The sequence below is a fragment of the Thunnus thynnus genome, chromosome 14 (assembly GCF_963924715.1).
Source record: "Thunnus thynnus chromosome 14, fThuThy2.1, whole genome shotgun sequence".
Classification (NCBI taxonomy): Eukaryota; Metazoa; Chordata; class Actinopteri; order Scombriformes; family Scombridae; genus Thunnus; species Thunnus thynnus.
The window spans coordinates 14,748,076-14,763,956 of NC_089530.1; the positions used below are offsets into that span (position 1 = coordinate 14,748,076).

Consider the following 15,881-nt stretch of genomic DNA (forward strand, 5'->3'; position numbering starts at 1 on the left):
CACTGTTGTGGGGAATTATGTTATCTATAAAGGTTTCATTACTGTCAAGCAATACATTGTAAATATTGTTTGATGACACACAAACAGTCAATCACTTTCCAGCCACAGCTTTGTAAATTTTCCTTTAGTGTAAACCGTCTTATTGATATATTAGACCACACACTTACCATAAATATGTAACTATTCTCCTTTTAATGTACCAAACCCTGAAAGTGTCATCCAGTGTTTTTTGATCAATGTTTGATCTTTCTTGCTGAAGCTTTAATGCTTTAAATTTTATTGTATGTACAGTGAAATACATAGAGATATTCATTTACAGGCATTCCTGCCTGAGTGTGACTGAGAGAATCGTTAATGGTTAACCAGTGTTATTGAGGGAAGAGACAGAGTTCAGTAGGTTGGAAGCAACAGCAGCCATTTTAGCCGCACAGGACCTGCATCTTGCTGCTTCCCCCTCAACCATGGAGCACAGGCGCACGGACAGTTAACAGCTTACACCTCTCTACAAGGCTGGCTGTGAGTTATTTCATTCATATGACTCAGATTAATGTTCCTATTGATGCTTTAGTATGTACAATCAATCTCAAAAGACAGTGTTGACATTCAACAGTGAGATATATGCCTTTGTAATCCAACTAACATCTGTAAATAATTCTGTGGTGTTATTAAGAAAGTCTGTATTATCTTTTTGTCACAGAAAGATTTAGATTATATCATCCACCATGAGTTCAATCATGTGTGTATGTGTTTCAGGAGGAAGTGCAGGTGTCATGGTGATGCTGAATCGCTTGAGTGTCGAAGACCCAGATGATGGCTCTCCTCTGCTGTCTGAGGCTGCGGAGGCTGCAGTACCGATGCCTGACATTCACAGACAACAAGTGGTCACAAGGACAGACTCCGAGGGATTTTTCCTGTGCAGGTACAGCTCTGCAGGTATTTGTATTGTGTGCCTGTTATTAAAAAGCTACATATGTGGATCTCTTCTAGGATCCTTGAGAAAGCAGTCTCTAATCAGTTATGTGACTTTCTACATAACAATATTTTATTTGAGGATTTTCAGTCAGGATTTAGAGCGCATCATAGCACAGAGACAGCACTGGTGAAAGTCACAAATGACCTCCTAACTGCATCGGACAAAGGATTTGTCTCTATACTTGTCCTGTTAGATCTTAGTGTCGCATTCGACACAATTGACCATCAAATCCTTTTGCAGAGACTGGAACATTTAATTGGCATTAAAGGAACTGCATTAAGCTGGTTTAAGTCCTATTTATCAGACTGATTTCAGTTTGTACATGTTAATGATGAATCCTCTGTGAAGGCAAAAGTTAGACACGGAGTTCCACAAGGTTCTGTACTTGGACCAATTCTATTCACCTTGTATATGCTTCCTTTAGGTAATATTATTAGGAAACACTCCATAAATTTTAATTGTTATGCAGATGATACCCAATTATATTTATCAATGAAGCCTGATGAAACCAATCAGTTAAACAAACTCCAAGCATGCCTTAAGGACATAAAGACCTGGATGACCTGCAATTTTCTACTACTAAACTCAGATAAAACTGAAGTTACACCTTAGAAACACATTATCTAATGATATAGCTACTCTGGATGGCATTACCCTGGCCTCCAGCACCACCATAAGGAATCTGGGAGTTATCTTTGATCAGGATATGTCCTTTAACTCTCACATAAATCAAATCTCAAGGACTGCCTTTTTTCACTTACGTAATATCGCAAAAATCAGGCTCATCCTGTCCCAAAAAGATGCAGAAAAACTAGTCCACGCATTTGTTACTTCTAGGCTGGATTATTGCAATTCCTTATTATCAGGCTGCTCTAACAAGTCTCTAAAGACTCTCCAGCTGGACCAGAATGCAGCTGCACATGCACTGACTAAAACTAGGAAAAGAGATCACATTTCTCCCATTTTTGCTTCGCTACATTGGCTTCCTGTAAAATCTAGAATAGAATTTTAAATCCCTCTCCTAACTTACAAAGCCCTTAATGGTCAGGCACCATCATATCTTGAAGAGTTCATAGTACTGTATTATCCCACTAGAACACTGCGCTCCCAGAATGCAGGCTTACTGGTGGTTCCTACAGCTCCTAGCTCCTCTCCTGTGGAACCATCTTCCAGATTCGGTCCGGGGTGCAGACACCCCCTCTATGTTTAAGAGTAGGCTTAAAACTTTCCTTTTTGATGAAGCTTATAGTTAGGGCCGACCAGGCTTGCCTTAGTTATGCTGCTATAGGCCTAGACTGCCGGGGGACTTCCCATGATGCACTGAGCTCCTCTCTCCTCCTCCTCCTCTCCATCTGTATGCATTCATGTAACATCAATGCATGTCACTAACTTTGCTTCTTCCCCCGGAGTTTTTTTGTGCTTTCTCATCTCGCAGGAAACCCTGGGTTCCGGGCCGAGCCTTCACGGTCCTTCACAGTCCTATTGGCATCCTTCCCTGGCTGTTGCTGTTGCTGCTGCTGTTGTTGTTGTTGTTATGATTGTTGTTATTCTGTCCCCCCCACCTTTCCCTCTTTCTTTCTCTCTCTCAACCCAACCGGTCAAAGCAGATGGCCGCCCACAGAGAGCCGGGTTCTGCTTGAGGTTTATACCCGTTAAAGGGGAGTTTTTCCTTACCGCTGTCACCAAGTGCTTGCTCATGGGGGAATTGTTGGGTCTCTGTAAATTAAAGAGTATGGTCTTGACCTGCTCTATGTGAAAAGTGCCCTGAGATGACTTTTGTTGTGATTTGGCGCTATATAAATAAAAATTGATTGATTGATGAATTGATTTTGTCTCTGCTGCACAGGAGAGGGAACCTTGCCTTTAGTCTGGTACTGCTGATTGGATGCTACTCGGCTATTCTAATTCCAGCATATTTCCCCTTGAATAAATTGTCAGCTGTCAGCGACGACTACCAACATCCCAAAGATCTGGTAGGGATACACATCTCATCTGTTTTTAAATCACTCATCTGTCTTTTAAAATCATTCTTTCACTCTTATCGCACTTCTCTCTCTGTTTGCCCCTCTCTTCAGGCCTTGCTAAACCGGTCGGCCTCCCTGCTGTCAGGCCCCTGTCAGCCTCACTGGTGTCTGAACCACCTCAAGCCCCTGTCCTGTTCTGCAGGCCTCCAGGACATCCCTGTGTTTGTGCAGCAGGACAGGTCTGTGCCCTCGGATCTGCCCCCTCCTCTGGGGCTTCAGGGTAGTAAAGAGCATCTCACCCTGGCTCTTGCCTCCCTGCCTCAGCCTGGTTTGCCTCCATCCCTGAAGAGAGAGGGCAGCTGCAGGAGATGTGTGGTAGTGGGCAGCGGAGGTGTTCTTCACGGGAGCCATCTTGGATCCCATATAGACCAGTATGACATCATTATCAGGTATGTTTGCCAGTGACAGACACAAATCAGAGGAAACCTTACTAGCAATAAACTCTGGTGGCTATTTTCAACCTGTGCAGATGGACTTTGCCCTCAGTGGCAAAAATTTTAAAGAGGTTTAAGAAAAAAAGGTATGAATAAAATACCCCACATCAACTAAACACATTCAATTTGATGCATCTTAATCTCTGTCATCAGGCTGAATAATGCTCCAGTGACTGGCTTTGAAAGAGATGCTGGTTCCCACACCACCATCCGCATGATGTATCCAGAGGGAGCACCTCACTCTGCAAATGAGTACAAAAATACCACTATAGTTGCTCTGGTGGTCTTTAAGAGCCTGGATCTGGACTGGCTCACTTCTGTCATCAACAAACAACCTCTGGTGGGTATGCATTCCAGGAACCATTGCACACAGAAATGGTATATTACATAAGCCGTGAGTATCACAACAACTCATGTAGCAACGCTGCTATCACATCATCACACTCGCTGCTTTACATGCGCTATATCTTCTGTTTTGTTTTTGATAGAGTTTCTGGTCCAAATTGTGGTTCTGGAGGGAGGTGGTGGATGATATTCCCTTAAGACCAGAGAACTTCCGGATCCTCCATCCAGAGATTATTCACAAGACTGGACAAGTCTTACAGAAATATGCTCTGAAACAGGGAAATGTAAGTTCTAAAATGCATAAATCCATATTCTTTATTTAGTACCCTTTGAATTCAGTTAGAATGTGATTGACAGTCTGCCAAAGGACAGGTTCTTTAAGTCTGTCTTAAAACAGTAATTACCCATGAACATTGAGACAGGTTTTGCTTTCTATAATCATTCCTCCTGTTCATACTTAGAAAATTCCCTCCAAATGTGCTTACAATGTAAGTGATGGAGGACAAAATCCACAGTCTTCGTTTTGAGCTCAAATGTATTTAAAGGTTTATCTGAAGATAATATGAAGTTTCAACCATCTGAGTTCATCAAATGAAGTGGATATCTTCCACAGTTTGAGTATTTTTAGTAAAGAATTCCCTCTATGTGTCTCAATGGACAGAGTTTTCTTGTTCAGCTGCAGTGGAAAGATTGTAAGAATAAGGAGTAAGGAATTTGACTAATTAAGACAAATGAAGCTTCATATTAACTGCAAATAAATTTTTAATTACAATTTTGTATGGAAGACGGGCTGTGGATTTTGTCCCCCACCATTTACATTGAAAGTGCATTATGAAGGAATCTCTTAATGGCCAGTATGTCAGGAGGAATGATCACAGCAAGAAAAACATGTGTCACTGTTCATTTGGGCACTTGACTGTTGTTTTAGGAAAACAGTCCTATCTTTTAAGGGAATGATAGACCAGCAAACACAACCTTTCTTGTTGTTTCTTTCCCGGCACCCTTTGAAAAAAAGATCTTGCTGTTATGTTGAATATCTCCACTTAGAGTAAACTATTGCTGAGTAGATGGTGCTTTTACTGCTTATACATATAGATCAAATAGCATTTTTTCTCCTCAAGTAGATGGTTCCAACGCTAGGTGCCAGTGCTGTGGTGATGGCTTTGCAGCTGTGTGACCAGGTGAGCCTGGCAGGATTTGGCTATGATATGGAGCATCCAGAGGCTAGACTTCACTACTATGAGACCATACACATGGATGCTATGAAGTCTCAAGTAAGTTCATGTCGGGAAACAATTTCAACTAGTTACTGTAGCAGATATTTTTAAGATTGGTGATAAACCTCAGCTCTAACGATTTATTCTGGCTTGTTGTATTACACATCTCAAGGTGGTGCATGACGTCAGTGCCGAGAAACTCTTCTTGAGGGATCTGGTGGCTGCAGGAGCCGTGACAGATCTCACAGGAGCGTTATGATTCTCAAGGCCAGAGACTGATAATGCAATGAACTCTACATGCACTCCTCCCTCTCATTGTGAGCCTGTATGGCGCCCTCCATAAGTGAGTCCTGCTGGAAAGAAAAACATACGGAGCACAGTCTGACCTTTACAATGCACACCAGAGTGCCTGAGCGAGCAAATTAAAAGCATAAAGGTTAGACAAGCTCCTGAAAGTAGAGACTAACCTATAGGCAACTTTCCTTTGAATTTGATGAACTTAGTACATCACCAGCTGTTACAAGGTTAGTAATTGTCAGATGACTGAATAATTACGCCATCACACATTAACACACACTCTGCGACTGGCTGGGTTTAGTGAGATGGAGGCAATGGTCAGTGGTTCAAACAGTAGTATTTGAATTCTGTGTTTTACAGTTGTTCAATAAACAAACGAATGTGAGAGCACTGATATTTTTATCCACAAAAAAGGGAAATATCTAATGAGAGAGACACACAGTCTTAGTGTTTTGCATATTTCATTCATACAAGTAATGAGACCAGGAGTTGAAGACGCAAAAATGTACAGTATGCATTTATAAAACCAATCAGTGGCAGCTACAAAGTGAAACACGCACAGTATAACAATATATTACTAATAAATAGTAAACGGGTCATAAATGAGTATTCAAAAAATATATTACAATGTACAATTAAGGAGTGATACAGTCAAGCTACTTCATATGAGATACATCACAGTGCATGAAGTGCACGATGGCGTTCAATTGTGCTAATCATAAACTTAAGTGCTTCCAATAAATCATTATGGGTCAACTTATATGATGCATAACCTTTTACACAATGAAAACTGTGGAAACATGAAACACAGGCCCAGGGTGCAGTTTAAAGAGATTTTGTTTTGTTTGTTTGTTTTTAGTAATTGTTCTTAGTAATGCAGCCAATTTCTTGTTGTGTACACAACTATGTGAGTGAGTCTACAGCAGCGGATTGCGAGAAGGCTCCCACAGCTTGCTTGCCAGCTGTCTGCAGTGCTGGAGGATGATCTCAGTGGGGATGACCCCCAGGTGTACTGTCAGCAGCTCATAGCACTTCACCACCTCACCCTGGTGATTCTTGCTGTAGTACCGCAGCAGCTTCCTGCAGGACACATCGCTTTCTACAGTCAGCAGCACTATCTTTTAGGAGTAATCACATCTATTTTTATCAAGCACAATTGTTTACCTGTAATAGTCCCAGGCAAGCATCCCGATGGGAGCAGAGTCATCAGGTAGGATGGGCATTTCCCCTGCTTCTAACTTGTAGCCCTGATTGATCAGATATAGCAGTACACATCATATGATGCTGTGTTACAGGGTACTAAACTTAACTGTTATTTTTCTTACTGAATATAAACATGATACACTAGTAAACTTACTGTTTCATTTTCAAACCAGAGGAAGTAGCAGAAGTAGAAGTCTCCATCACGCAATGTGACAGTGGAGTAACCCTTCTGGAGATAGCGCCGTGTTGTGCTGACCAGGCTCCACACCTTCAACATGGCATTATAAAAGAGAAAGTCATATTTAGAAAAATGCTGCAAATGGACAAAAGTATTCATGATTCTTGTCATTGAAAAGAACCAAATTTGCACTTAAAGCAATACAAGACTTTGGCTATGATACTGATTTATCAACGAGCTGTTTAAGACCACACTTATTAGTTCTAAGACATGCACTTCTAGTGTATTTGACCTTGCTTTTGATGAACTGAGCCACTGGTCCTTTCCCCAGCTCAGAGGTGGTGCGCTCTGTGATGTTGAGCGACGGTGCGATCATTTGGCCGGTGGATCGGTCCACACAGATAAAGTGAATAAGGCCTGGGAACTCTTCCAGGTAAGTGAGATTAACTGGGTCAAGGTCAATGCACGGAGGATAAAAGTGTGTTATATTTCTAAATGTTTCTAGGCCTACGCATGCACTGTATTTTTTGGAACCCCTGAATTATGAAAGCACATCCAGGAATATTATAAATTTAGTTTTGTTCTGCTAAGCAAAGGGATCAGACACAACATGGGTTTATTTTGCTGACAGGATATGACACCATGGTGATATTCCTCTTGCTTTTCACTAACAAGAAGTCCTTCCAATCCATCAGTTTTTCCCTGGAAGAGACAGAGAGAGTGACAGAGAAAGAGTGTAATAGAAAGAGAGAGAAAAAGACAGAGAGATACAGTACATATACTGTATGATCAATGTGGTATATGTGTGTAATGTTTGCAAAAATTAAGCAGAAAAGAAAAATATTAGCGTAAAAAGACATTCAGCTGTCTGATACACACTGCACCATAGACTGGGCTCTTTCCTGCAGACTGGGCGAGAGTTGTCGAGGAATGTCGGCAAGCCCAGAGTCAATAAAGAAACACTGTCGGTATACGCCACACAGCTGGGTCTTCATATTCTTACACCACGGGATAAGACTAAAACAAAAACATGGACGTAATCATTCAAAGGATCATCCAGCGGGTTTGTTATGGAGCATTCTGTCCAGCAGAGGGCTGCAGCAGACTTACTCTTTGTTAAACCCAGGTCCTCCTCTGGCGAAGGCTCGGTTCTTGAACTCTGTCCAGACATTTTGTAACTGTGCAGACTGGATAAAAATGGGAGGCACAAAATGTTGATTTTATTTTGAGGTCAATAATTTCATTGAAAATAATTTTTCATTATCAATCATATTTATTCCATTTTGGGTGAACAGGGTGTAAAGGTTTTCACATGTATGAATCTGTTATGTTAACAGAGTATATACATTCCCTCCAACAGTTATTCTTGATAGTAGTCTTTAAGTTTTAAAGTGCAATTTCACTTAAATTAAATTTTACAATGTTATTACATAAAGTGACAAGAATGCGTAAAAACTTCATGGAACAATTAAGTAGACAGAATACAAAATGTTGGTATACAGCACACATACAAACACATACCTGAATCTCACTTGGCCCCAGGGCTTTGATGAATTTATCCAGTTTGCTTCGGATGTCCTGTATAGTCGGCTGGCCTCTAGTAGCAGAAGAACCTTCTTGACCTTCATTTAAACGCTTCTCCAGCTTGGCAAAGGCCTCCAGAAACGTATACACTGATATGGCCACTGCACTGGTGGGAATCTGACAGAAATAAATATAGATGCTTAAATGGGTCAACAAGGGAGCAAAGATGTGTTTGGATACTATAAGCACTAAATAAAACTATAGTTAGTTAGCTCCCCTCCAGTCAAAAATGTGTTTTGCTTCTTGTTCCTTCAGATGGATGTTTGAGCTTCACTGTGCAGAATGATGTATGTGCAGAGTTTGAAGTTTTCAAATTCATCTGCTTAAAGTAGAAAGTTTCTCTGTGCTCACTGAAAAACTGAGAATGGACTTTTCAGTGATTTAGGAGACATCTTGTGTCCAGCAGTTGAACTTTTGAAATGAAAAATATTAGCATATGCATAGAGTCTGTAATTTTTAATGGGGGAGAATGAAGAGATGTTACTTGAAGGATTTTTTAAAAATTTGTGTGTGTGTTTGTGTAGAAAATGTGGAAGAGCTTTAAAGTTCAGTTGAACATGTCAAAAGTGTGCCCCAATCTGGCTGAAAAATAAGATTGCGAGAGGGAGATGTGGAGGAAATTGTGTGTACATGTAAGCAATATGAGTAAGTACATATGTAGGCTTGAGTTGCTATCCACAAACCTTAGTTAGCAGCACTAGCGTGATGCCAGGCCACAGTGGCAAACAGTACATGGAGTGAGGCATCATGGGATACAGCCCCTCTTTCTGTGAGACCTCTAAGAAGACTCTACGGGGGGTTGAGGGGTCAGGTGGAGGAACCTCCAGAGTCTGTAAGCTGTCCTCTGCCATCTGAAGACATAATTATTTTAATCATTCCAAACCAATAAGTGGTTTCTTTTGTGGAGAATATCAGAAATCAAGATCAACTATTGGGAGCACTGAAATATATTCTCACCTGGATATCTGGGTCCACAAATTCAAATACAGGAGTACTGCCTCTCACTGGATTTTCTAGTGACACAAAAATGAAGGCAAGTCATTGAACACATACAGAAAGAAGACATATAGAAACAGAAATAACTGAACAAATACAAATGTGTACACTCTACTAGACAACCCACCTGAACCACTTGAGTCTCTGTCTGTAGGCGAAGGCTCTGGGGTGTAAAAACTTTCAGGACCAGAGCCAGATGTACTCTCAACATCCTTCATGAAAAACATAGACAATTCACAATAAACAATCAGAAATGGTGGTGAGGTTATGAGGGTGTCCATCAGCATTTCCTACCTCAGGACCTGGGTCATCTAGGTCTATGTTGCTAGGATACATATTCTGCGCCATGATGATGAGGGTCAGGAGGTCAGAGGTGGCGAGGGAGCTCGCATTGCGGCTGGAGCGGAGAGTCAAAGAGAGGACATTATAGAAAATCTTTAAAAAAAAAAAAAAAAAAAAAAAAGCCTCTTCACCAACTCAAGCGTGAGAAGTAAACACATGAAAACAAATTAAGAGAGCAAATTGTGACATTTATTTCTGGAATAAATATGAAGTGTTTATGAAAAACATCTGCATTGACTGTACCTGGAGTAGAAGGCAAGCAGTTTGGTGTGAACCAGAATGAAGGCATGCAGCACCTCCTCTCCTGCTCTCTCTACACTGCTGTTGAGCTGCTGAACTAGACGACGCTCCAGAAACTCTATGCACTGCTCACACAGCGTGGGGTGGATAAGCCTCTCCACTGCCTGAGAGAGAAAAGAGAAGGAGGAGACGACATGGGAGTGTCTCTATCCCACTTGACCACTGAAAGTCACGTAATTGCACTTGCACATTTTTTAGAGAGGCATGATTCATTAATCACAGCTAAAAATGACTTTGACTGAACATAATAATTCTGAAATCATGGCCTGAAAGGAGAATCTAACCTAAATTCATCTTGTTAATAGGAGAGCATAGGGGGTTTTCTAGTAAAACTTCACATCTAGAATCTAGAAAAAAAGAAGCATGTTAATATTTTTTTTTTCAATTTAAATGTCAAGTTTAGGTAGGTTTACAGTATAGCTAAATAGACGATGGCCTGAACATTATTTCTATGGTTCAAACAGAACCATCAACACAGACTCTCAACATAAAGTACATAACTCAACACACAGTTTGTGTAAAAAAGGTACAGGAAATAGACAAAATACTTCCATTTAACACCTCATGAAAAGGGGCTTTAAACACTGAGAAAACATTGGCTCTTGCTGTTGCTGCCATCTAGTGGTTGAAAGTGTTATACCCCAAAGCCAATGTAGCATTGCACCAAAGACAGTCAGAGCCTCACTTATAAATAATGTAACTGGGAAGAATCTAGGTCAGTGTTACAGTATATAATACAATTCATAGTAATCAAAGGATACTAGGACGATCTTAAAGTGCAAATCACCTGCAGTCAGGTTATATTTTACTACATCATGCATGCATGAAAACACGTACAACTCTTACACGGTTGTATCTTTTTTGCATTATCATAATTTCAACAGCACAATAAGATCTTAGGTTTTCTTTTATGGCATACAGAACTTGGAACAAAGATATTAGCTTGAATGTGTAACAACATGGCAAAAGTCTACTGTAAAACTGTGTACTTTTGGTATTGTGCTGTCCTCATATCTCAACAATCAAGCTAAAACAAAGTAGTAGTGCAGTACAAAACAGTAATGCCCTCTACCTCCACTAAGAAGCTCTGGTCATTCTCTCGGAGGTGGTTGTATGTCTCCAGCAGGCTCTGGAGATGCTTCCACAGCCTCGCTCTTTGCTCGGTGTCCTGAGGACGCAGTCTGGTGACAAACAGCACAGTTCACATGTCAGTCGGCATGTTAACACTATCCAGAATCAAGAGGGAACAAACAAAATGTCTTACTCTTTCCTGAGGAGGTTACCGCTGAGGGTGACCATGCCAAATATGACCTCAATCATCTTCTTCATCACATAGATCTTCCTATTCAGGTCATCTTCTCCCTCCTCACCATCTCCATTCACAGCAATGTAGAGAAACTCATCAAACTGAGGTGGACACAAAATTACCTAATTAGCTGTTATCTATCGACCCAAACATGTGAATAAAGTGGTAAATAAAGTGAAAATGGATGCATTAAAACTCATCCTGCTCTCTGTGCACTCTAAAGTGATAAATCATTGCATGAGAAAGACCGGAAAGGCAAGAGTTTGGACTCCATCTCATGCGCTGCAGGAGGACAAAGCCTGGTTTGATTCCTTAACAAGACTCACATGACAAACATGACGCTTCTCTTGTAAGAGAGGCCTGCATTAAGGTCACAGTGCTATTACTGTTAGTAAGGCGTAGTTCAAGTATGCAGACTTTATACAACAGGGTATTTCAAAACAGGGTCAGAAAACAGGGTTTTAATGGCTATATGTGTCAGGAAAATGATTTCTACATCATGATAAAAAAATGGAACCAATCTGGGGATTTTTGCAGGGATGAAGACAGCTTTTATCTTCGAGGGCAGGTGCTACCTGGTGTAGGACGTAGATGTGGTTGTTTTCTGTGGTGAAGCAGGTGTAGCTGTCACCCAGTCTGTCGACCATGGTACTGCAGGAGATAATGATGGGAGCAAACAGCGTGCTGATGCTGTCCTCGAAGGCGGGAAGCTAAAACAAAATTATTTGTAGATTATTATTATTACAGATTTGACTCATGGCAAACAAATCAGATTAACAATCTGTTAAAGATGATTTTCTTCTTCCTTACCCCCTGGCCTTCCTCTTGAGCTGCCCCATACTTCTCCTGGATATTCTGCTGAAACTCTGGGTCAGTCCAGTGGAAGAGGACCTCAGCACTCTCACTGGCTATCAGCAAGCCCTTCATCTGGACTACAGATGCACACCTGTCCTGTTTTACTGTGGTGTCCTATTTACGCCCACCACTCCAGATGCATAATGCTATAAAGAAAAGGTTAAACATGTTAAGGCAAAAGAGATAAAACAGAGTCTGGGGAGAGATTTTCTAAAGCATAGAGGTCTGGAATGATACTGTTCAGGAATGTCCGAAACTGTCCGGAACGGCACAGCTACATCTCTATTTGATAAAACTCACTATTTAAATTATTCCAGAACAAATATTCTTTTGACATGCTTGCATTTGTATGTTAGAAGACTGAACTGATTTAGGAAATAGCCACAATTTTAAGACTTACTGATGTGATCTGAGTGTTATTTTGGAAGCACACAAAAACCTAATTTCTATGTATTGATATGATGATTATGATTACATAATTATCTCACACAAAGATGGTTGCTGAGATACAATTTTATAAGAAAGAGGAGTGTACTTATTATTCTTTTTAATTCCAACAAAATATGGTGTGAAACAAATCAGTTGTTATTTGAAAATTCTCATAAAATCTTTCACTGTATCATGGTATTATTGGTATAGTGAAGCTTGAATATTCTACGTCAGATTTTTCATTGAATAAAACCCAAAAGAACCCAGAACACATGTCAAAAACAATCCCACTTGTACCTTTAAACCATCATTATTATGTTACATACACACCAACATTCAGTCAGTGTCTTAAAGTGGATGTGGTCTGTGTCACTAAAAAAAAAAATCACTAGAAATGTATTTTCACACAGGCCTAGTAATGAATACATTAACCACTGGAGTAAATGGAGGTAAACATAAGATTTTCCCACACTCCCCTGCCTTTCGGCCTAAAATAAACACTCTCTAACAGCTGATATTTTATCAATGACAACTTCTAGTGAGAGCACAGATAAAAAAAAAAAAGGTCAGAGGCAGAAATGCCAACACTGAGGGATTTCAAGACATTATCAGTCAATACCAGTGATGGTACTTAAGTAAATAATAGTAGCAATACCACAATGAAAAAAACATACTCAATTACAAGTAAAATTCCTGTATTCAAAATCTTACTTAAGTAAAAGTATATAAGTATTGCCAGCAAAATGTACTTAAAGTATCAAAAGTAAAAGTACTCATTATGCAAAGTGGCACAATTTAGAGTGTTATATTTATCATAAATGTAAATACAGTATATTATTTGAATAGAAAAACTGATTCATTTATGTGCACATGTAAGCAGCATTTAATGTTGTCAAGGTGGAGCTCATTTGAACAACTTACTGTGTACTGATACTAATCTATAACAATGCATATATAACAAACTGATCATATGTTTTATGTATAAAATATTGACCTGAAAAGTAACTGTAGCTGTGAAATAAATGTAGTGGAGTAAAAAGTACAATATTTCCCTCTGAAATGTAGTGAAGTGGAAGTATGAAGTAGCACAAAATGGAAATACTCAAGTAAAGTACAATTACCTCAAAATTGCACTTCACCACCACTGGTCAAAACAGATATAAGAGTGCTGGAAAAATGATCAGTAAGTGTAAAGAGATGTGTGTGACATGAGAGAAAGTGATCATGTGGTAATCTTTGGAGCTTTCATTTGTTGATAAATGGGAGGCATGTTCCTTGTAATACAGAGAACCTACCAGAGCACTCATTTTCAACCATTTTTGACAAGACATTTACTTTTCTTTTACATTCAGTTCATGCACTTTCATGAATTTCATGTGATCAAAAATAATTAATTTAAGTTAATGATCATTAGGAAACATGAATGTGGAATCTTTCTTGACTACTTTCATCTTGATAGAAAGGCAGAAAATGTAATTGCAACACTTCCTAAACGCCAAACCATCACCAAAGTTGATCAGATATAAACTGCTGAGTTTTTAATGCATTTGATCTTGTGTATGCTGTGTGCCAGCAGAAACTCATCTGCTGTTCACTAACCAACTACAGTACAGTCAATGTGCAGTCAGACATAAACATCTACACGGGAACAATGTAAAAGAAATGACCAATTTTATCTGACTAGATATTATTCAGCATCTCTCTGAATCCGATCCGATCCGTAAACTACACTTCGTGTTTTACCTAAACCAAAAAGTTAGTTCCCCTTTAAGCTTTAACTTCCTTGACGGACTCTCACTCACATGTACAGAAAAAACAAACACACACTTTTACACTTCATTACACAACAACTTACTGTGTGTTTTCTGCGCCGGATGATCCCAGCATCCAGAATCTCTGCAGCCCAGAACTTTCCTCACTTCACTTCAGTGTTTCTTGCAGCTTTGGGACGTTTTCATCGCTGCTACTGCTGCTGTTGCTGCTGCTTGCTGCTTCCTTCCTTCCGCAGAGCTCCACTACACCGCTGCGTCATGTGACATCAGCAGGACTTTACGCGCAGGAAGTTTAGCTGCGCGATTTCACCGCTGATCTGGAGACAGATAAGAGGATTTAAAAGTGTTGAGGAGCGCCCTGTTAAGACTTGCTCCTGGATAAAGACTGAGGCCTATCAAAAGAGGCTGCACTTTTCAATGGATTGCCCCCCCCCGCTCGCCCTACCCTCCCTCTCCGGAGGAGCCTGGTGATCAGTGAGGCAGGAAAAAGTCATGTGCTGCCGCCTAAAGTGGGGCACATGATTCAGAGGCTGCGCTGTGGACAATGGGTTGGCATTTGTGGAATGCAGTTTTATGGCTGAGATTGAGATTAGACGTGTTTGTGCTCTTTATTTCTAAATTTGCCATGCATTCTCATGTAATCTCCAAGAAATAGGCCGAGCAAAGTGATCCTATAAGAAGTTTTAGATGAATAAAACACCATAAATCATCTGTATGGGTTAAAAGATGAGATAATTACTATATAATGCAATACACTTTGAGTTTTAATCATATTGCAGATCAAAAAGTCACAATACACCATAAACTAAATAAACAGCTTCCCATATTTGCCCCTATATAAATATTACAGTCATCATCAAGGGAACAACTTGTAAGAGACATATATGCTGCATATACACAAACCAAACTGCGGGCTGCTTTTCAGAGAATGTTCTGATGGCTACCAAAAAAAAAATCTGTGTTGTATCATAATATTCAGCACAGATTGTATGCTTGGCTTCTGACCAGACCAAAGAACCCCATCGTAACATAAATATTGATGTTTTATTAACCTTGCTTGGGTCAAAATGGGCCAGAATGCCAAGAGTTCCAAGTTTGGGCCAAAGTCTAATCTAGTCCATCAGTTTTCTGGGGATCCAGCAGTCATGGAAGTCTTATTTAAGCTGACTCCTGTATATACAGAGTAAACATCATGAAATCCTCAGTGTTTGCTAGCAGGGCAAAAGGGGGCCTTGCATGTCTCAAAATGGATCACTGAGTATAAACAGTGTTAGGCAGGCCTGGGTAACAGTTACCTCCACTAAGGAGGCACTGTCACGCAGAAGTGGCCAGACATGGCGCAGTCCTCCTATATCACAACACAATTAGATTTTTGTCAGAGGAAGTGACGCTCAGCAGTTGTTATCACAAGGTGCAGGTTTATATGAACCAAAGTCCGCCAAACAAAAGCATTTCCATGGATTGGCTTGATAAGATCTGAATGCCTGGATATTCACTATAAGGCCTCATAGTTTGATATCGCTGTTGTCAGTCATCGTTAACCCCCGAAAACTCATTTTACCCAACAAACATACTTTTGACTAAATTACTGTTTTAAACAGTTTCAATTATTTAGATTATGTTTTG

General features: G+C 40.1%; 2 protein-coding genes across 4 annotated transcripts; one reads left to right on the plus strand and one right to left on the minus strand.

Moving 5' to 3' along the window:
- Positions 1-213: 213 nt before the first annotated feature.
- Positions 214-5,671, plus strand: st3gal7 (ST3 beta-galactoside alpha-2,3-sialyltransferase 7). 2 transcript variants are annotated; one of them, XM_067610084.1, is made up of 8 exons: positions 222-516; positions 754-919; positions 2,820-2,946; positions 3,049-3,386; positions 3,585-3,771; positions 3,920-4,060; positions 4,901-5,050; positions 5,166-5,671. In XM_067610084.1, the coding sequence occupies exons 2-8, from the start codon at positions 771-773 to the stop codon at positions 5,250-5,252; spliced, it is 1,179 nt and encodes a 392-aa protein (XP_067466185.1). In that variant the 5' UTR covers positions 222-516; positions 754-770; the 3' UTR covers positions 5,253-5,671. The 2 variants fall into 2 exon arrangements, with proteins under 2 accessions (XP_067466186.1, XP_067466185.1); XM_067610085.1 differs by lacking the exon at positions 5,166-5,671 and having other exon boundaries at positions 214-516; positions 4,898-5,027.
- Positions 5,672-5,739: 68 nt separating this feature from the next.
- On the minus strand, positions 5,740-14,718 carry hps1 (HPS1 biogenesis of lysosomal organelles complex 3 subunit 1). 2 transcript variants are annotated; one of them, XM_067610082.1, is made up of 19 exons: positions 14,701-14,718; positions 14,339-14,572; positions 12,010-12,200; positions 11,775-11,909; positions 11,158-11,300; positions 10,966-11,074; positions 9,837-9,997; positions 9,546-9,648; positions 9,379-9,463; positions 9,213-9,268; positions 8,939-9,106; positions 8,193-8,372; positions 7,782-7,858; positions 7,551-7,688; positions 7,308-7,373; positions 6,964-7,108; positions 6,648-6,761; positions 6,455-6,537; positions 5,740-6,370 (listed from the first exon to the last, which is right to left on the minus strand). In XM_067610082.1, exons 3-19 carry the CDS (start codon positions 12,124-12,126, stop codon positions 6,208-6,210), a joined length of 2,043 nt encoding a protein of 680 aa, XP_067466183.1. In that variant the 5' UTR covers positions 12,127-12,200; positions 14,339-14,572; positions 14,701-14,718; the 3' UTR covers positions 5,740-6,207. The 2 variants fall into 2 exon arrangements, with proteins under 2 accessions (XP_067466183.1, XP_067466182.1); XM_067610081.1 differs by lacking the exon at positions 14,701-14,718 and having other exon boundaries at positions 14,339-14,668.
- Positions 14,719-15,881: the final 1,163 nt, after the last annotated feature.